General features: G+C 48.9%; 1 protein-coding gene across 1 annotated transcript in view; it reads left to right on the plus strand.

Moving 5' to 3' along the window:
* The window catches only part of HECTD3 (HECT domain E3 ubiquitin protein ligase 3), a 329,773-nt gene that overhangs the window by 25,767 nt on the left and 282,127 nt on the right, over positions 1-21,879 (plus strand). Inside the window, exon 3 of the mRNA XM_078671763.1 lies at positions 12,859-12,951. Within this exon, the coding sequence (XP_078527889.1) occupies positions 12,859-12,951 (93 nt within the window). The remainder of the gene's footprint in view (positions 1-12,858; positions 12,952-21,879) is intronic.

Below are 21,879 nucleotides of genomic sequence, written 5' to 3' on the forward strand. Positions count from 1 at the left end.
TGGGGTTGAACCACTGTCAAAGGCTCTGCTGGGAGCTGCGTCTCCCTGGACGTCTCTCTCGTCTTGCTTAAATACATATGGAAACCTAGTTACTTTCCTTGACCATGCATGTACGTTCCTAACTTTAACAAAACCCGCCCCTCCCAAATGCCCCCTCCCTGCATCCCTGCCTAACGGACCTTCAACTGCCCGCCTCCCCAACTGAGCAGAGCGCTTTACCCATCCCACAACCAGAGTACTTGCGTGTAAGGGGGGAGAGTGTCTCCCTGAGCAGGCGGCATCCCTGCGTGCTTCTGGGGTAGTGTCGCCAGAGTCCAAAAACAGCTGCTAAATGATTTGACGACGATCAGTAGTTGTCATCGTAGCCATCGTCCGTTTAGGAGTCATTCTTCACCGCCATTTCCTGCAATTCCATGTGAGTGCGATCCCTCTGCTCCACTTTGGCCGGATGATTGTGAGCCTGTCCCGTTGTGCCCTCCGCGGTCGTGATGTTGTCTAGGTGGTTTTCGCTGTCGGTCCACAGTATGTCATCCCTCCAGCCAGTCCCGTGCGGCGTCCGGGGTGTCAAAGAACCACACCTTCTTGTCTGCTACCACACGCAGTCGGGCTGGAAACTGCATCGAGTATTGTAGTTCTTTTTCCCGCAATGTTTTTTTGACTTCCAAGAATGTCCTCCTTCTCCTGGCGACCTCCGCCGTGTAGTCCGGGAAGAACGCTATTCTCGAGTTTTGGATCTGGATGGCCGGCGCCACTCTTGCGGCCTGCAGGATGGCGTCACGGTCTCTGAAATTGAATAGTCTTGCCAATATTGGCCGAGGTGGCCCTCCAGTCTTAGGCTTCCCCCCCGGCACCCTGTGCGCCCGTTCCACCGAGAAGAAGTTTGATAGTCCCTTAGGCTGGAGCCTGGTCCTTATCAACTCCTCCACGTAGAGGTCCATGGCTCCCGTGTTTTCCGATTCCGGCACTCCCAAAATTCGGACGTTGTTGCGCCTAGAGCGCCCTTCCTGGTCATCCAACTTGTCACGAAGCAGTTTGTTATCCGTCTGTAGTTGTTCCATTGCCGTCTGCAATTCCGATACATCTTCGACCAGGGATTTGGTGACAACCTCCATTTGTTTGACCTTTTCAGACATTTTGTGGAGGTCTGCCCGGATTAGCGTGACCTCAGTAGCTGTAGCACCCACTGTTGCCTGTACCTGCGCCAATGCCGCCAGGACGTCCTCGATAGTGGCCTTCTTGGCGCCTTCCGTCTCCATCGTTTTCCCCCCCGTCTTGCGTTGGTCTTGGGGTGGGGAGTGTTTGTCATATGCAAATTTGTCCAGCCTGGCCTGGGTGGCATTTTGTCTGGGGCCTCTTTGTGACATGTCAGACACCCTCTGAAGCGTAAGGTCCGTCTTGAGGGCGGATGGTCACTCTGCTCGTGCACGCGATGGTAGGTCTTGAGCACAGTCGTGACAGCAGGGGACGTAGGGTGCCGTGGCCCCAAATGGCAAACGATGTAGTGTCTCCCCCACCGCTGGTCAGGCCGCGTTGTACACCGTTCTCCCGGTCAGCTTGGTGTTGTGGGTCCAAATAGGTTTGCAGGCGCAGCCCCGTTGCCGTCAATATGGGGCTTCCTTCCAGGCGTGGGTAATCTGATGTCCTCTCTCCCCCGTTAAATGCCGCATCCGCAAGGCGAGGGGGGGGGGGGGGGGGGAAAGAGAATCGCGCCCCCGGTGTCCACCCCGCACAGGGCGAAATCAAGGAGGTCGCGGAGCCCCTTCTAGGTATCCGGGGCCCCGGTCCAACCACCGCCAAGCAGGGGCCGCTACTGTAGGGACGCGACGCGCGTCCGGCGCCAAAGATGGCGGCACCTCTTTCCCGATGTGCGGCGTATTGTGAGGCCTCGGGTTATGTCCACGGCCCCCTTTTGTTGCTGCCGGGGGTCGCGGAGCTCCGCCCGTGTCACCAGGCTCCCGGGGAGAGGAGGGATCACCGCCGCTCGAGCAACTTCAATGACTAGCCGGCACTTCCGGCCAAGCGTGACCGCCGGGAGTCGGCTTCCGGTCGGGCTCAGGGGCTACTGTGGCTCCGTTGCTTTCCGGCTGTTGACAGGCCTCACCGGTTCTCGGGCCTCGTCGATCGCTCAGGGGTCGCAGATTTGCCGAATCAGCCCCAAACTTGCAACGCTGGACGCTGCATGGACTCCGGTTCTCTACCACCCCGTCTGGCACTGGTAGGTATCGGATGAATACGTCGGATGATTGCGGGAAGCCTTCACCGCTCCGGAGCCTCTCTAAGTTTCAGCCGCCATCGATGGCCGCTAGCCACGCCCCCTCTGTTGTTTTTAAAAAAAAACATTTTTATTTGCATTTTGTGTAAAACTCAACAATACAGTCATGCATTTAGCAACCGCCTTCCCTCTATTTCCGTCCCGCCACCCCACAATCGCAGTCTATTGGCATACATCACACCACAGAGTTGTAGGAGCAAACTGAGCAATGAGTAAGCTTCTTCTAACTCCCCTCTCCAACCCCTCTCGCCTCCCACGTGTGAACTGATAAAATAAGCAGAGGTTCAACCGTCCCCCAATCCCCGATCGAGTCCATGATAGTGCCTCCACTTGGACCAAATCTTGCGGAACTTTCTTTGGCATCCCCTGGATTTGTAGGTCACCCTCTCAGCTGCCATATATAGGTCCAACCCACTTCTCCATTCCTCCAGGTCAGGAGGAGTCGGGGACCCCCATCGTTTCGCAATGTCTCTCTTGGCCACCACCAATGCCAAAACCAGGAAGATTATAAGTGGGCGAGGTAGATCTACATCATTGGACATCCCCAATAAAGCCAGCCTAGGCTCCTGTGTCAGTGATACTCCCAGTATTTCCTGTAGTTCTGAAAAGATGTGGGTCCAGTAGGTTTGAATAACTGCGCAAGACCATAAAATATGATAAAAATCTCCGTTTACACTGTGGCATCGAAGGCATCTATCGTTCTCTATTTTCCCCATCTTATAGAGTCGTGCCCTGTCGTAATAAGTTCTGTGTAGTACATTGAATTGAATGAGGCGTAATCTGAATTTAATCGCAAGCTCACGGGGTTGCAGTAACACCATGTCCCAATCTAAGTCATCAAGAGTTCCTACTTCAATCTCCCAAGTGCTTCTAAGCTTCGCCAGGTCCCCTAGCATGTTATTGGTCAATGTTTTGTAGGTGAGTGAGACTGCTTTCCCCTGAATCTGTTCTTGCAGAAGCCTCCCCTCCAATGGTGCATGCTCTGCTATTCCTGACAGGGGTATATGTTGTGCCTTCCAAGCGTGTCGGAACTGGGTATACTTAAAGAATTGTGAATGCTGTAGTTCGAATTCGGCTCTCAGGACCTGAAAGGATTTCAAATCCCCCTTGGCTATCACATCACCGATGGTGGAGATACCAATGTCGTCCCATCTCTTGAAACCTTTTAGTTTGTGTAACTCACGTAGCCACGCACAGTGCCAGAGTGGTGTCTGTCGAGTGGGAGTCCTGTCCCATCCTGTGCGTTTCATGGCCTTGTTCCAGGCATGTAGTGTTGTAAGGGTTGCCGGAAGCAGTGTGCGACATGCGGGGCCGCCATATAGGTAGTACAATAAGATGTGCGTGGATAGGGTACGTCTTTCCAATGCATATGTGGGATGGTCTGCCGGCATGTGTAGCCATTCATTAATTGGGGACATGTGTTCCGCCCAATAGTAGGCTTCCAGATTCGGGAGTGAGATCCCACCGCTATATTGCTGTCTTTGAAGTGTGGTCAACGCTATCCTAGGTTGTTTTCCTAACCAGAGGAAGGTTCGGAGATCCGAATGGATCTTGTGGAGTAGTGTGTCTGGTAGGGAATAATATTCATTTTGTAGGGCGTATAGGTACTTGGGAAGAACGATCATTTTATACATGGCCGCACGTCCCAAGAGTGTGAGTGGCAGGCGTTTCCACCTCTCCATATCCGCGGCCGAGTTCAATGAGACCCTTTCTATATTTCTCTGAAGCGATAGTTTCTTATGTAGGGTGATGTAAATCCCTAGGTATTGAAAACCCTCTGTGGTAGTTATTAGTTGTTGGGGTAACTCTGACCAACGGTCACCACCTCCAGGGTCGTATAGGATTGATTTATGCCAGTTAATTGTATAACCAGAGTGTTTTCCATAAGTTTCCAGCTCCCGGAAGAGCTCCGGGATGGTTGTCGCCGGGTTAGTGATGTATATGAGGACATCATCCGCATAGAGGGACAACTTCTCCTGGGCGGTATCCTTGTTTGTTATTCTAAAACCGCTGATTGTCGGGATCTGTCGAACCCGGGCCGCCAGGATCTCAATGGTGAGCGTGAACAGAAGGGGCGACAAAGGGCAGCCCTGTCGGGTTCCTCTCTGAATCTGGAATTCCCGAGATAGAGTTCCATTCACCCGCACTCTAGCTCGTGGCGCAGTGTAGAGTAGTCAAACCCAGGCCTGAAACTTGGGGCCAAATCCAAATCTCTCCAGTACCCCCTCCAAAAACGGCCAGTGAACCGCATCAAAGGCTTTCTCTGCATCTAGGGAGAGGAACCAGTGTGATGGTTCTCTGTCCCTCACCTCTTGTAGAACAACAACAGTAGCCAGTTGTGTGTGCGCCTAAGGTTAAATTTAGAGGCCCTGTCAGGCAGAAAGCAGGTCTGATCCAAATGTATCAGATCCGGTATCACCGATCGTAATCGGCGTGCCAAGACAGTCGCCAGGAGTTTCACCTCGGTATTCAGGAGGGATATGGGTCTGTAGGACGTGCAGTCCTCCCGTGGTTTGCCCTCTTTGTAAATTGGGACAATGGTAGTCGTGGAAAGGTCATTGGGGAGTCTCCCCTCCTGGTATGCACCTAAGAAGAGATTTCTCAAGTGTGGAGCCAGGATGTCCGCCGTGCATTTGAAAAATTCTGTTGGGAAACCATTGGGTCCCGGAGTCTTCCCAGATCTCAGTCTAGCATTAGCTGAAGAGACATCGTCAATCGTGATGTCGGCCTCAAGGGTCTTAACGATTTCAGGGTCCAAAGAGGGAATCTCAACCTGGCTCATATATCTAAGAGCATCATCGCAAGAGCCCAAGTCTTTGGCGGTGTAAAATCGTTCATAGTGAGAAGCGAAAGTCTCAGCAATGTGTGTATCTGTGCAGACAAGACTGCCGTCTGCATCTTGGACGTGTTCTATCCATCGCGCTGCTCGCTCTTTCCTACTGAGCCATGCCAGGAGTCGGACGGATTTGTCCCCTGCATCGTATAGACGGTGGAGGGTGGCCAGGATCTGAGTTTTAGCCTCGTCCGTTACTAGCTCTCTGTAGTGGCGCTGTGTATCTACCAGTTTCCGTAGGGTAGTGGGGGATTTTGTAGTCAAATGTTCCCTCTCTAGGTCTAATATGGCCCGTTCAGCCGCCGCTACCTCCCCCTGGAGTTTTTTTCTTTGCTCTCCTAGTCTACCCATTATCCTGTCTCTCATGACTGTTTTCAAGGCTTCCCAGAGGGTTACCCCTGAGTCCACCGACCCCTCATTTTCGGCTAAGTATACTTGTACATCTACCCGTACCCCCTTCAGGACCGTTGGATTTTTAAGTTCCCAAGCATCTAGTCGCCAGGTGGCCCCTGTCGCTCTCTGTCTCTGACCCACTTTGATCGGCAGTGGCGAGTGATCCGATATACCTCTCGCCCTGTAGTCTGCAGTAGTGTCCGTGGCCAGATCCTGCCGGGACATAAAGAGGTAGTCCAGCCGCAAGAATACCTTATGTGAGGCTGAATAAAAGGAGTATGCGAGCTGACCCGGGTGCAGCCACCGCCAGACATCAGTAAGTCCGATAGTGGTAATCAACTGGGCGAGTGGGGTCTGGGTAACTTTAGTGGGTGGTGTCCCTGAGCGGTCCATCTTCCTATCCATAACGTCATTGAAGTCTCCGCCCACCTGGTCAATTCGGCCCCCCTCCTTACCCGGACCACAGTCTGTAACGGGCACCACAGTTGCCGCTCCACCTCCGCCGCCGCCCGCCACTCTCCCCGGTTCCAGTCGGGCGGCAAGCCTCTGTCCAGGCCTCCGTCAGCCCCTGCAGGCGTCTACCGAGCCGGATTTCCTCACCTCAGCCTCCGGGCGCGGAAGAAGGGGAATGCTCGCCTCTCCCTCGGCCGGGCCACGAAGCAGGTCTCACAGACGCGGTGGGCCCAAGGGCCGTGTGTCTGGGGCTCGGGCTGCGTCCCCCTCAGGCTGAAGGCGTCGGTCCGGTCGCCATCTTGCTGCAGGTCCGCTGCGCCTGCCGGCGCTCCCCTCTCAGTGCCGAGTTCAGCTCTTCCTCGGCAGGATTCCGAGAGAGTCGGGCTGCAATGCTGTCGGAGTCTCTCAGGCTTCAAATTATCGAGGTTTCGGAGGTTAATGGTGTGTTTCGAACGTCTGATTTATGCAGTATCCAGGGAGCCGAGCTAAGGCACGTCTTACTCCGCCATGTCTCTGGCCACGCCCCTTTACACGGCAGAGTTAAGCCACTTAACTTGGCTTAACGCTGCCTTGTAAATACGGCCCTCTTTCATGCTATGCTTAGCGTGAAATGGTGGGCAGTGGGTGTTGCAGTGGGCGTTCCACTGCAACAGGCACTGATTTTGATGTTGCGCCCTATTTACAAGGGCAGCGTAAAAGTGAGGCAGCGTTAAAATTAAGAACATGGAAAACCTGGTCTTAAGCTGGTGAAAGTAGGAGAAATGCATTATTTCTCCTCATTTTTGATTCATCCATGTGTGCTGCTTTGTGCAGCACACATGGAAAAAGCACAATGCCTTGTATTTGTACTCTTTAATAAAAAAAAAAACAATGTTGTGACTTCTGTGTGTGCTGCATTAAGCAGCACACATGGAAGTGAGACAAATGGCATTTAAAGATTGTTTATGTACAGGAAGGTCCCCCTCCTGAACATAAACTATATTTTCCCTGCACCCAGACACCCTTGAACTATGGTGCAATGGTGTCTGCGTTGGCACTACACTGGTAAGGGGAAACGCAAGGCTGCACCATATTGTTGTAAATATGGTGCAGCCTTCCGTTTCTGAAGTGGCGGAGAGAGGCTTTAACCCATGACTGCTAAACGCCTCACTCCGCAACTTCCTTGAACATATGCCCCTCAGTTCTTTGATCTGCATGGTACACCTTCTTTGCAGCAGGCACATTAACCCTCTGTGCTGTGAGGGTGGCAGGAGTGGACAGTGAGATATGCGACAGTGTGAGAGTAGGGTAAGTGGAGTGACTGCAGTGTGAGTGACCATATGAAAGTGGGACTAATGAATGCATGGTTAGTGATGGGCTTGTTTAAGTGAGATTGCAGATTGAGCAGTGAGGGGGACAGGTGAGTGAAGTGTCACATGAGTGCAGGGTGGGTAGTGTGCTTGTGTGGCTGCAGGTTGAGGTACAGGGAAAACCGCGGAAGTGCATTGTGAGAGCAGCGTGATCACTGAGTGCAGGGTGAATGGTGTGAGTGCATGGGGGTCAGTGTGAGGGTATTGTGATCGCTGTGAGTGCAGGGTAAGCATGAAAGTGAAGGGCGAGAATGAGGAGCAAGTTGTCTGAATACAGGGTGCATTCCCAGACACTTGCAGTAAATAGTTGCAAAATAGTTGCTTTCAGTTTTAGAAAAGGGGGCTCCTTGCCTCCCACTGCAGCTAAAGCATTTCAGCTGTAGAAATTAACCAGGATAGCCCCCCCCCCAACATAGCTGCAAAGGTTTCAGATTGCTATGTGTGACATTTTCTTAATGTAAGTGTAATTATGAGTGACATTTCAAGGACTATGAGTGACAATTTCTCGCAGGCAAACTCAAGCAGTGAAGACGAGGGAAACATACATATCAGAAATGACACCCATGTGAGCAACAAGGAACTCTAAGACGAGTCACATCATAAACCACAAGCTGTATTACTGAGCGGTGCACCCCGGTCCTGAATATTGCCCACTGCTTGCCAAGCCCCGCTGGTGGCCCCATCACACCAGTTGCAGCCTGTCACACAGAGCTACATGCTCTTCTGATATGCCCATGTGCCGGTCAGTCCTATTACTGCCAGTCAAGTGGACCGGGAAGCTATTTTTAAATATGTGCTCGACATTGATAAAAATGAGTTCCCCAGCTACATGATGGCTTCGCTGAAAAACAGGAATGTTTTGGTATCAAACATCTCGTATTGATAATCCCACACTGAGTCCGGTGATGGATTTACCAATACATGCACCCTGAGGGCACCTTAGAGGTCCCCTCTGAAAACCTACCAGCCTCTTGTGTGCTCTTTGACTGGTTACTGCCAGTCTGCCACCTGAGACTTTGTTCTGACCTCCTAGGGTGAGAGCCTCTGCTCTCAGGAGGCCCAGAACATAAAACTCTCCGGGAATAGAGTGTAACACCCTCTCCCACAGGATGGCCTGTGGATGTGCCTTCCTGGGGCGGCAAGCTTCAAAGAGCTGCCGTCTTTGTGAGGCAAATCTGGATCCCCTCACAAGAAAGGATGCTGCCCCCTTTGTGCAGGACCCCCTTGGCAACTCGATAGGTGGGAAAATTAGCTAGTCAGTTAGGCGTGCCACCTCCGGACTAGTACCACTCCTAAGGCGGGCCAAACTGAGGTGAGAGGAGTTGACCTAACTGCTAGGGCGGTCAACCTCAAATCTGGGGAACCTGGTTTGAGTCTCTGCAGGACGCGCAACATCCTGGGATTCTAGGCATATCACTTAATCTCCCTGTGCCCCACAAAAATGAATGTGTCTTCATGTTTCGCAACTGGTGCTCGTGTAAAGCGCTCTGATACCAGATACCTTCAGGTCAAGTTTGCGCTATATATAAAAAAAAAAAAATATATATATATATATATATATATATATATATATATATATATATATATATATATATATATATATATATATATATATATATATATATATATATATATATATATGGTTTTTAGAAATATCCATCTTTGTGATGGCATACTTGGGAATTCTGGAATGGAGTTATGCCCACTTCCCACAGGAAGTGGTCATATAGGTGGCGTAGTGACCCCAAGGGTCAGTAGCCCATTGGGTACCACCCTACACTCGCCTAACGCCCCTAAATTCAGTATTTAGGGGAGTCGCTGGCACCAGAGAAGAAGATCCTAACGACCTAAGAAGCAAGAGGACAATGAAGAGAAGCTGTGAGGAGTGAAGAAGTCGCTGAACTGAAACCAACCCTGACGGCTTGTCTGCGTCCCTTGTTGAAAACTTCGCCAAACTCTATTTGTCCTCCAGCTGCTAACTCCAGAAACCGGAAGAATGTCTCCATCGAAAAAGACTCAAGATCTCCCTTGAAAGACGGACCTGTTCTCAAGAAACTCCGATAGAGAAGACTTTGAGGCCTCCGTAACTGCCAAAACCTGACACCCAAAGTCACTACTGCACCTATTGCCTCTGGCCGAAGTTGAAGTGAGCCAATGGTGTCAACAAGTTCCCCAGCCCTCCAGAGCAAGAGTCCAACGTGGTTTCGCCCCTCTGCAGGTAGGCCCCCCTCTACCATGTTGCTCTCAGTAAGAAAACCCAATGCCTAAAGCACCCTCTGCATCAGTCTCCTCTGGACCGTGGAGAAGAGGACCAAGGGTCTCCCTACATCCCGAGTGATTGCAAGGCCTAAGCCTCCTTGTTGGTTCAGCCCTAGTGGCTTTCCAGCCAGAGCCTGCAGCCTCTTTTCGCAGTGACAGATCTCCATAGAAACCATTGAGTTCCTGACTGTTTTGCACCCTGCACCCGGCTGCCCTTATACAGCTGGTGGTGTACTGCTGGTGCTGCCTTAGACCTTACCCACCACTCACCTTAACTTGTGGAGATTGGTCTTGTAGGTCTACTGTTTGCAGAACTTGTTCTTCCTTAGATACGATGACATTGCAGAACTATAAAATTACACTTGTCCACTTTTTTAATTGAAAAGAATTTATATTTAAAAACGTACTTTACCTGACCAATTTTTTCTCTGATGCCTAAACATAAATAAAGATACTTGCTATTGTTATAAATTGGTGTGGATCTCTTTCTTGGGTTGTGTTGTCTTTTATTGATCATTGTGTGTATTTGCAGATGTCTTGCACTCCTCTGCGTTAAGCCTAAGGCTGCTCGACCACACTACCCCTCCCCTAATGGAGCACTTTGGGATTGCATAGCACATCCCTGTCCACTCATAAGGGACCACCTGGACTCCCTACACATTAAAACAGATATTTTATATATTACACAAAGAGCCAGCTTCCTACAGTCTCCATTCCAAAAATTAGCACGAAAAAAGAAGGCGTGCCCCCTATTTGCTTTGTTGGTGTGAATAATTGCATTATCAGAACACTTGCTCTTCAGGAAGTCTCCTTTAAACATATTTGATCCCCTTGTTATCTAGAGCTGCAGTTAAGTGTTAGTCCAGTTTGTATACTATTGATGTTCGCAATACGAAAAGATCACACTTGTGGTAAACTTTGGGCTCAAAAAGTGTATTGGTTTATTCATCCGCCATACTGTGCAATAGGCAGCAACAAAGTACTCCCTTTTGTTCTTTCAGCAGGCATCTGTCACATTTTGTCAGAAGCTGCCTGCTTAGCATTATATTTTAGTAACAGTAACATAGGTCGTATAGCTTCTTAATAAACTATATGCTCCCATAGGGCCTCTACAGCCATGTATTGAGGGATTTAGGCTAAAGTCACCACAAATAGTTTGTTAGTAGATAGATTTTCGCTGTAGAGCACTTGTATATTAGCTTCAATTATTTAGAAAAGAAAGACACTGGCTTATGATTTTGCCCCTGCCTTAAGGGCAAATAAGTTTAGATGTAAACTTATCAGTAAAAGAGACATGTCTGAAAGTTCCTTCAATATTTATTAAACCGCTTCGTCTCATTTGGAGCACCGCAGGGTAAGTGCATTGAGGAGCTTAAAGGGTGATGGAAGGTCATTACACCAATGTCGGTCTTCCTTGTCAGATTATCATGATGAAAGTACCTTAAACACATCTCTTGAGGCCATTTCTATGTCTGCTTGGTTTCCTGGTACTCCCAAGATCTCTCACATATAGGGATGCCACCTGACCGGGTTTCTACTGACATCACCTATATTTTGATGTCACAACAGTACACAAATAGCCTCCATCTGTAAATACGTCAACCAGCAAATATAAATAGAAAATACTTTTAAATGTTTTGTAGAGTTGTGTTGATGATCTCGGACTCTTAATTAAATCAAACAAAGACAGGAAAGTCTTGTCATAAAAAAATATTTTTTATGTGCACTTCTATTTAATATTACTTCCGGGACTTTGCAGACTCTTAAAACAAAAACACATGGTAGGTATTTTTGTCTTGGAATAGTGGCAGCCCCAATTACGTAGTCTGAATATGGTAATCAAGTGACAGTTGAAAATGTAAATAAGATGCAACGCATGCTCTTTTGTTCCTTAGTTGCCTATAATGCATTATGCCACAGCTCTTGAAATTATCATCCAGGCATTAATGGTGTCATATTGTGCAGAGAATGCACTACACTGGCTGTGGGATTTTTTCTTGGTAAAGTTTAATCTGCCCATGGGATGTGCATCACTAACACATCTTCATTCTGTGTTAAGGTATTAAGGATGTTTTGGTATTTTTCCACTGGGCATATCTACATAAGTTCACACCAACTATTTATTGTGACCCAAAGCTGACTCCATGAGCAGCGGAGCGCTTTACAAGGAGCACCGTTGTTTGTTCCCCTCGAATTTCTTGAGGTGCAGTTCATGCCACGGTAGGAAGGTTAAGGCCCAGCTATGGCTCGTTTGCAAAAATCAGGATGAGGTGGGAAGTGAGAGGGAGGAGGTTGGGAGCATGCAATATGTTACCTACGTTTACAATTCGGAGCACATGGCGATTGTCATTGGTTCAAATGCCCACAGTCGTTTGTTTCGGAAGATAGGAATAGAACTTGGTTTATAATTTTTCAATTAAGTTGCTAGACGAAATCGCCTGGCATTGTGTAGACCTCCAATAAACATTAACAATGGCAATAGGTGGTATATAGTAATTGGGTTCAATTTTGGGGAAATGCCTATGCCTGTAAAGCTCATTGGAAACGTCAAGAGTTGAGCATTGCTTAAACGTCATGAGACCATCTATGTGATTTGTGCTGGTAAACCGGCTCGGGTCCATGGGGATGTATACACCATACTATTCTAATTATGTCTTTCACCTACTTAAGGTTTTACGTTGCATTTATTACTCCTGCAGGTAGAGGAATTGATGCACAAAAACTGTCAAATAGAATTACTAAGAATTATGGGTCATTCAGCCTGAAGACATCCAAATGTATTATGTGATGCTTGTTCCCTAGGACACTAACGTGTGAGAATAGCTGTGTTGCATCTATTAACTGATAAATCTCGAAAAAAAGTTATATGAACAATACAATAAGAATCAAGGGGTCTGTAGGATGACTGTGTCATGAGGGGCTCTGCACTATCATGGGCAACACCCAAGAACCTTCAAACTTAGACAAACTAGTGCTAATTCAATACAAGTGAGTCTACAACCTAAACACTTGAAAAACACTGATTACGGGTAAGAACCTTTTTTCTTTTCCCAGTTGACAAAAAGATGCCACACAAGTAACTTGTTCTTAAAGAGACTGAAGAGCAGTGGGAAGGATGTCCAGGTTCATTCTGTGTTAACCAGATGACTAGCAAACATTTATTGATAGTTCATTGGGGTTTCCGGATCATAACTCTAGTCCCCAATTATCCAATATCAGCGTAATTATCCAATATCAGCGTAGCGTATCCAATGTCTTATTATTTGTATTAAAAAATTCTCATCCTTTACCTATTTCAGCTGGAAGCAGGTGGTGGATTTAACATACTCCCTACGCTTGGCAGGGAAGCCACGGATCGTGGAGCAAGACGAGGATGCAGTAAAGAAGCTCCGGTATGTGCATGTTTATATGTATGTATGTATGTATATATTTTGTGAGAGAGTGCCTCTTTTGCATGGTTACACTCCCACTTTTTGCCTGGTTTGGATGTAGTTTCAATTGTAGTGCACAGAGTGCCTGCCAATCAGGTCTCCTGTGCTAGTGCTTCTTCCCTAAAAACAAATCCCCAGTTCGTACCTCTACTTCTTGTAAGTCCCTAGTAAATGGTACCCTGTGTACCCAGGGCCTGGGAGCTGAAGAGGGTCCCCAGGCGCCCCTTCACTGGGACCGTGCCTCTGCCCCCTTGCAGTTTGCATGCCCCTGTAAGGGAGGAGAACACTGCCTGGGTGCCATGCCATCCAACACTGCCTGAAGGCATAGGTAAGTCACCTCTCTGGCAGACATCACATCACTAAGGCAAGGTGGACTATACCACAAGTGAGGGCATATCTGCAGGAGCAGGTATACCCTTGCAATATTGGAGTCCATTCCTTGATATTGTAAGTACCAGGGAAGCCATAGAGAGTACATGGGCTGGAAACTCGACAACTCGAGTTCTACAGCACCCTGATGGCTTCGCTGAACACAGTAGTGTTTGCAAGCAAAGTACTCCTTATAATAAATCCACACTGATGACCGTGTGGGATTTATTGTACCATGTACTCGGAGGGCACCTCAGAGGTGCCCCCTGCAAACCTAACAACCCTGGTGTGGTCTCTGACCGGCTGTAAGCAGCCAGCCACCACCTGTGGGTAGAGAGTGAATCCTCTCTGGGATCAAAAACAATGCACATCCTGGGAAGAGGTGTGCCCTCCTCTGTCAACTCCACCCCTAAGGTGGGGGAAGCGAGGTGAAGCTTATCTTTCAGTCCTCGTCATCTTTAAGATAGGGCGATCCCCTCCAATCAGGGCTAGGTCTATGCCCCCCTCCAATACAAATAACGGTCAAAACAGAGGGCCGAAGGGACAAATTTAAAGACCTGCACGAGTCAAATTCCCACTGTCAACAGTCTATCACAACAAAAAGAATTGCGGGTCTATCTGAACTTAAAAAGAGCTCTTTAAGCACAGAACAATACAGGCTTTTGTGACCCACTCAAAAGAGAGGGAAGCCCTTTAACAGTGAGGGGTTTGTAGCCCTTGGTTGTACTAGGCTTTGCAACTGAGAGGAGATCCCAGATGATGAAGCATGCCACCTCGGTGGGTGATGGGATTCCGTCCTCTTGAAAAGGACTTCATTCTCTTTTGAGTTGGTCGCAAAAACCTGAATTGTTCTGTGCTTAAAGAGCTCTTTTTGAGTTCAGATAGAACAGCGATTTCTATGCCCCCCTCCCACAGGAGACTGGCATAATAGAGGGTGTGGTCACCCTAGGTAAGGTGCCCATTGGCCCAGTTACTACTCCCCTAAAACGCGCTTACTCTAGTATTTCGGTGGCTCCCCCAGACCTGGAAACTAGATCTGCGATGACCTATGAAGAAAGAAGACAACCCTACAAAGAAGACTAAAGACTGCCTTGGCCCGAGCCCTACCGGCCTGTCTCCTGCTTTGACGAACCTCTGACCTGTCTTGAAGCCAGCGGCCTCTGACACCCTTGGGAGGACTTCTGCCTTCAACTAAGACGCTAATCTCCTCTGGGCAGCAGACCTGTCCAGAAGAAGCCAACAACGAAGACTCCGGATCCAGGTGGATCCGCGGCCCGAGTTGGAGTGATCCAAATTCCCAGTGAAGTCTCCCCAATGACCAGGACTCCAAATCCAGCATTGGCCGACCGCTCTTGACCCCCACGACTGCGACTGCAGAGTGAATCTGAATGCCCCCCACCCCATCCCCCCCTCTCTGGCAACCAGCCTGATAAGATGATTTCCGACGCCTGAAGGCACCCCTACATCCGTAGGCCCCAGGCTTGGGTAAGTTCGACCAGCGGTTCTCCTGTGACCCCCCCCACCACCTCAACTTACCTATGCTGTCACTGGTATTCTGCCTAGACTCTACTGTTTGACGCCTGCAGCCTGTTTCTAAAAAAAGAAACTCTATAGGATTGCATCAGGTGCCCAACGCTGTGTTTGCACCCTGCACCCGGCCGCCCCATAGCTGCTGTTGCTGTATGTTTGGTGCTGCTTTGTGTTCTCCCCACCCCCCAACCTGTGCTGGGCCTAACACCCAAAGCTTGGCCCCTGCAACCATTCCACTTACCTACAAACAGCGTGGCTCCAAGGGCACCCAGTCTCCTTTGAAATGCATTGGGCCTAACACCAATTTTGACCTCCGCACCCAGATCGCCTGAGTGCGGCTCGTGGTGCAGTATTAATACTTACCTGACCCTTGCCCACTGCTGACCTTTGGTCTCGAAGACTGGAATTGTAAGTTGCGTACTTACCTCATTAACCGCAAAACTGTTTTCCCCATAGAATTACATTGAACTGTGTTGAAAAGTTTCTAAGTGTCGATTTTTCAACGTGAAAAGTATTTCTAAATAAAAACATACTTACCTCATTGCGAAGATCTTGGTCTTAAAATAAAGTACGTACAAAGTATAATTTTCTAAAGTTGGTCTGGATCTCCTTCTTGAGTCGTATGTCCATTATTGATCACTGTTGTGCTATAAATGTCTTGCGCTCCTCTGTGTTGAGCCTAAGGCTGCTCACTCACACTACCACTAATAGAGCACTTTGGATTTTACATTGAGCCTTGTACACTTTTGGGGAACCTGTGCACGGTATTACCACCTAGTGGTATCAAGCAGGTATGGGCTCAATTTCTTCGGGGACGGGACCACAACAAAGGCTTCCCTTTCTGTGGCACTTCACCGCTGCTCCCTGGGGAGTAGTCTCCTGCTTGTGAAAGCAACAGGTTGGTCATGTCCCGCATCATTGGTTTGGGCTAGGACTGCACCTATCCCATGTTCAGAGGCATATGTCTGCACAATGAACTGTTTGGAGTAATCCGGACTTTTCCGGACTGTGGCAGAGCACATTGCATCCTTCCAAGTGTCAAAAGCCTTTTAGCAGCTCACTGTCCAGTTTACTTTCTTTGGCATCTTCTTGGAGGTGAGTTCTGTGAGGGGGCACTATGGGCCCTTAATCCTCCACAAACTTCCTGTAATACCCAGTCAAGCCAAGAAATGCCTGACTTGGGTCTGGGTGGTTGGAGCCCAGTCTCGACAGATTTAGTGGGTGATCTTGGCCTCCACCTACCAGATGGCCCAATTAAACAACCCTTCTCTTCCCTATCTGGCACTTGCTTGCCTTGATAGTGCGGCCTGCACTTCTCAGAGCCTCAAGGACCTTCCCAAGATGGATCAGGTAATTCTGCCAGGTGGAGCTGTAGACAGCAATATTATCTAGTTAAGCTGCATAAAGGATTCCAACCCAGCAAGGACTTTTTTCGCCAACCTCTAGATGGTGGCAGAGGCATTCTTTAATCCAAACTGGAAGTGCCCATTTGGAGTGGAGAATGCAGATGCTTCTTTTGCTCCAGGGGTCATACCTATCTGCCAGTACCCTGATATGAGATCAAAGGTACTTAGGTACTTGGCTGCCCCTAACTTGTCAATCAACTTGTCTGCTATAGTCCGTACAACACCTAATTTATCTCTTGTTCACCCTTGGAGTGAGGTCTGGGGACTAAGACAACTAGGCTGGCCCAGAGACTCTCTGAGGGTTGAGTGGCACACAAATCCAGCATCTTGCTTACTTTTACTTGGATGCACTCTCTGACATGATCAGCCTGCCTGTAAATGTTGTTTTTGATAGGTAGTCTGTCACCAGTGTCCACATCATGGGTACACCCGCTAGTCTGACTAGGGGTGAGAGAGAAGAGCTCAGCATACTGATTGAGGACTTGCCTGCAATCAGCCTGCTGTTGGGGATTGAGGATGTCTGACAAGACCACTACATCAACAAACCCATCTTTTGGATTGCTGAAGAGGAGATCAGTGGTTCACTCTCAACTTCCAGTCCTTCATCTCTGACCATGTGCATGGACACATCAGCTCTGTCATAGTAGGGCTTCAGGGAGTTGACATGTATAACCCTTTTGGGATATTTGCAACTACCAAGGTCCACCAGATTGGTGATCTCCCCTTTTCTTTTAAAGACCGGGATAGGCCCACTCCACTTGTCTTGGAGGGCCCTAGGGGCAACTGGCTCCAATGCCCTTACATTCTGCCCTGGTTTGAACTCAACCATGGCAGCCTTCTGGTCATACCACTGCTTTTGCAGTTCTTGGCTGGCCTGGCAAGAAGGTTTTGGCTTGCCTTTTCCATCTACTCAGCCATCCAGGAACGAAGGTCAAGCACATAGTCCATTATGTCTTGTTTTGTCTCTCTGATTGTTTTTTCTCATCCCTCCTTCACACGACTCTGGACCCCTAACCGGATACCCAAACCGAAGTTCAAAGGGGGAGAATCCCACTCCCTTCTGTGGCACTTCCCTGTAGGCAAAAGGCAGGCATGGAAGTAAGATATCCCATCTCTTTCAGAGTTTTTCAGGGAGTCCACCAATCGTTCCTTTTAACGTGTGGTTAAATCTTTCAACCAGGCCATTTGTCTGTGGGCGGTAGGGTGTAGTGAACTTATAAGTCACTCCACACTACTCCCACATGTGGTTTAAGTATGCAGACACGAAGTTTGTACCTCTGTCTAATACTACCTCCTTAGGAAAACCAACCCTGGTAAAGATACGAAGAAGGATGTTGACTCTACTACTGGATATTTACAACAAGGGGTGGTGATGGACAGAGTCTCTGAATTAAGCAGAATACTCTCACCCAGTCAAGAGATCAGGGCTAGATCCAACACCGTTTTTTAGCTCATTGCACCATCCCAGTTTCAGAACCTGGCTGTATGCAAATTAGTCTGTCCCTGGCCCAGTGCATCATGGGAACAGGGCAGACCAGACTACAAAAGCCAATTCTTACACTGGGAAGGAAACAAGCTTCCGGGGACCGGTTTCTGGCATTTCAGCCGTCTTCGGCCCGGCTTGCTTGAATCCTGATGGTGCAATGAGCAAGGGACTCACATCTGAGTATACCCTTCCACGCTTAGGGTGGACAAAAATATTTACAACAAGGGGTGGTGATGGACAGAGTCTCTGAATTAAGCAGAATACTCTCACCCAGTCAAGAGATCAGGGCTAGTTCCAACACCGTTTTTTAGCTCATTGCACCATCCCAGTTTCAGAACCTGGCTGTATGCAAATTAGTCTGTCCCTGGCCCAGTGCATCATGGGAACAGGGCAGACCAGACTACAAAAGCCAATTCTTACACTGGGAAGGAAACAAGCTTCCGGGGGCCGGTTTCTGGCATTTCAGCCGTCTTCGGCCCGGCTTGCTTGAATCCTGATGGTGCAATGAGCAAGGGACTCACATCTGAGTATACCCTTCCACGCTTAGGGTGGACAAAAATATTTACAACAAGGGGTGGTGATGGACAGAGTCTCTGAATTAAGCAGAATACTCTCACCCAGTCAAGAGATCAGGGCTAGATCCAACACCGTTTTTTAGCTCATTGCACCATCCCAGTTTCAGAACCTGGCTGTATGCAAATTAGTCTGTCCCTGGCCCAGTGCATCATGGGAACAGGGCAGACCAGACTACAAAAGCCAATTCTTACACTGGGAAGGAAACAAGCTTCCGGGGACCGGTTTCTGGCATTTCAGCCGTCTTCGGCCCGGCTTGCTTGAATCCTGATGGTGCAATGAGCAAGGGACTCACATCTGAGTATACCCTTCCACGCTTAGGGTGGACAAAAATATTTACAACAAGGGGTGGTGATGGACAGAGTCTCTGAATTAAGCAGAATACTCTCACCCAGTCAAGAGATCAGGGCTAGATCCAACACCGTTTTTTAGCTCATTGCACCATCCCAGTTTCAGAACCTGACTGTATGCAAATTAGTCTGTCCCTGGCCCAGTGCATCATGGGAACAGGGCAGACCAGACTACAAAAGCCAATTCTTACACTGGGAAGGAAACAAGCTTCCGGGGACCGGTTTCTGGCATTTCAGCCGTCTTCGGCCCGGCCTGCTTGAATCCTGATGGTGCAATGAGCAAGGGACTCACATCTGAGTATACCCTTCCACGCTTAGGGTGGACAAAAATATTTACAACAAGGGGTGGTGATGGACAGAGTCTCTGAATTAAGCAGAATACTCTCACCCAGTCAAGAGATCAGGGCTAGATCCAACACCGTTTTTTAGCTCATTGCACCATCCCAGTTTCAGAACCTGGCTGTATGCAAATTAGTCTGACCCTGGCCCAGTGCATCATGGGAACAGGGCAGACCAGACTACAAAAGCCAATTCTTACACTGGGAAGGAAACAAGCTTCCGGGGACCGGTTTCTGGCATTTCAGCCGTCTTCGGCCCGGCTTGCTTGAATCCTGATGGTGCAATGAGCAAGGGACTCACATCTGAGTATACCCTTCCACGCTTAGGGTGGACAAAAATATTTACAACAAGGGGTGGTGATGGACAGAGTCTCTGAATTAAGCAGAATACTCTCACCCAGTCAAGAGATCAGGGCTAGATCCAACACCGTTTTTTAGCTCATTGCACCATCCCAGTTTCAGAACCTGGCTGTATGCAAATTAGTCTGTCCCTGGCCCAGTGCATCATGGGAACAGGGCAGACCAGACTACAAAAGCCAATTCTTACACTGGGAAGGAAACAAGCTTCCGGGGACTGGTTTCTGGCATTTCAGCCGTCTTCGATGCTTGAATCCTGATGGTGCAATGAGCAAGGGACTCACATCTGAGTATACCCTTCCACGCTTAGGGTGGACAAAAATATTTACAACAAGGGGTGGTGATGGACAGAGTCTCTGAATTAAGCAGAATACTCTCACCCAGTCAAGAGATCAGGGCTAGATCCAACACCGTTTTTTAGCTCATTGCACCATCCCAGTTTCAGAACCTGGCTGTATGCAAATTAGTCTGTCCCTGGCCCAGTGCATCATGGGAACAGGGCAGACCAGACTACAAAAGCCAATTCTTACACTGGGAAGGAAACAAGCTTCCGGGGACCGGTTTCTGGCATTTCAGCCGTCTTCGGCCCGGCTTGCTTGAATCCTGATGGTGCAATGAGCAAGGGACTCACATCTGAGTATACCCTTCCACGCTTAGGGTGGACAAAAATATTTACAACAAGGGGTGGTGATGGACAGAGTCTCTGAATTAAGCAGAATACTCTCACCCAGTCAAGAGATCAGGGCTAGATCCAACACCGTTTTTTAGCTCATTGCACCATCCCAGTTTCAGAACCTTGCTGTATGCAAATTAGTCTGTCCCTGGCCCAGTGCATCATGGGAACAGGGCAGACCAGACTACAAAAGCCAATTCTTACACTGGGAAGGAAACAAGCTTCCGGGGACCGGTTTCTGGCATTTCAGCCGTCTTCGGCCCGGCTTGCTTGAATCCTGATGGTGCAATGAGCAAGGGACTCACATCTGAGTATACCCTTCCACGCTTAGGGTGGACAAAAATATTTACAACAAGGGGTGGTGATGGACAGAGTCTCTGAATTAAGCAGAATACTCTCACCCAGTCAAGAGATCAGGGCTAGATCCAACACCGTTTTTTAGCTCATTGCACCATCCCAGTTTCAGAACCTGGCTGTATGCAAATTAGTCTGTCCCTGGCCCAGTGCATCATGGGAACAGGGCAGACCAGACTACAAAAGCCACCCCCTTTTTGTAATTATTTTGGCCACCATGAGTGTGGAAGGGTATGCTCAGACATGAGTCCCTTGCTCATTGCACCATCAGGATTCAAGCAAGCCGGGCCGAAGACGGCTGTAATGCCAGAAACCGGTCCCCGGAAGCTTGTTTCCTTTCCAGTGAAGAATTGGCTTGGTAGTTTGGTCTGCCCTGTTCCCATGATGCACTGGGCCAGGGACAGACTAATTTGCATATAGCCAGGTTCTGAACTGGGATGGTGCAGTGAGCTAAAAAACGGTGATGGATCAAGCCCTGATCTGTTGACTGGGTAGGAGTGTTCTGATTAACTCAGATACTCTGTCCATCACCACCCCCTTTTTGTAATTATTTTGGCCACCATGAGTGTGGAAGGGTATGCTCAGACATGAGTCCCTTGCTCATTGCACCATCAGGATTCAAGCAAGCCGGGCCGAAGACGGCTGTAATGCCAGAAACCGGTCCCCGGAAGCTTGTTTCCTTTCCAGTGAAGAATTGGCTTGGTAGTTTGGTCTGCCCTGTTCCCATGATGCACTGGGCCAGGGACAGACTAATTTGCATATAGCCAGGTTCTGAACTGGGATGGTGCAGTGAGCTAAAAAACGGTGATGGATCAAGCCCTGATCTGTTGACTGGGTAGGAGTGTTCTGATTAACTCAGATACTCTGTCCATCACCACCCCCTTTTTGTAATTATTTTGGCCACCATGAGTGTGGAAGGGTATGCTCAGACATGAGTCCCTTGCTCATTGCACCATCAGGATTCAAGCAAGCCGGGCCGAAGACGGCTGTAATGCCAGAAACCGGTCCCCGGAAGCTTGTTTCCTTTCCAGTGAAGAATTGGCTTGGTAGTTTGGTCTGCCCTGTTCCCATGATGCACTGGGCCAGGGACAGACTAATTTGCATATAGCCAGGTTCTGAACTGGGATGGTGCAGTGAGCTAAAAAACGGTGATGGATCAAGCCCTGATCTGTTGACTGGGTAGGAGTGTTCTGATTAACTCAGATACTCTGTCCATCACCACCCCCTTTTTGTAATTATTTTGGCCACCATGAGTGTGGAAGGGTATGCTCAGACATGAGTTCCTTGCTCATTGCACCATCAGGATTCAAGCAAGCCGGGCCGAAGACGGCTGTAATGCCAGAAACCGGTCCCCGGAAGCTTGTTTCCTTTCCAGTGAAGAATTGGCTTGGTAGTTTGGTCTGCCCTGTTCCCATGATGCACTGGGCCAGGGACAGACTAATTTGCATATAGC

Source organism: Lissotriton helveticus, chromosome 1_2 (genome assembly GCF_964261635.1).
Source record: "Lissotriton helveticus chromosome 1_2, aLisHel1.1, whole genome shotgun sequence".
NCBI classification, from domain to species: domain Eukaryota; kingdom Metazoa; phylum Chordata; class Amphibia; order Caudata; family Salamandridae; genus Lissotriton; species Lissotriton helveticus.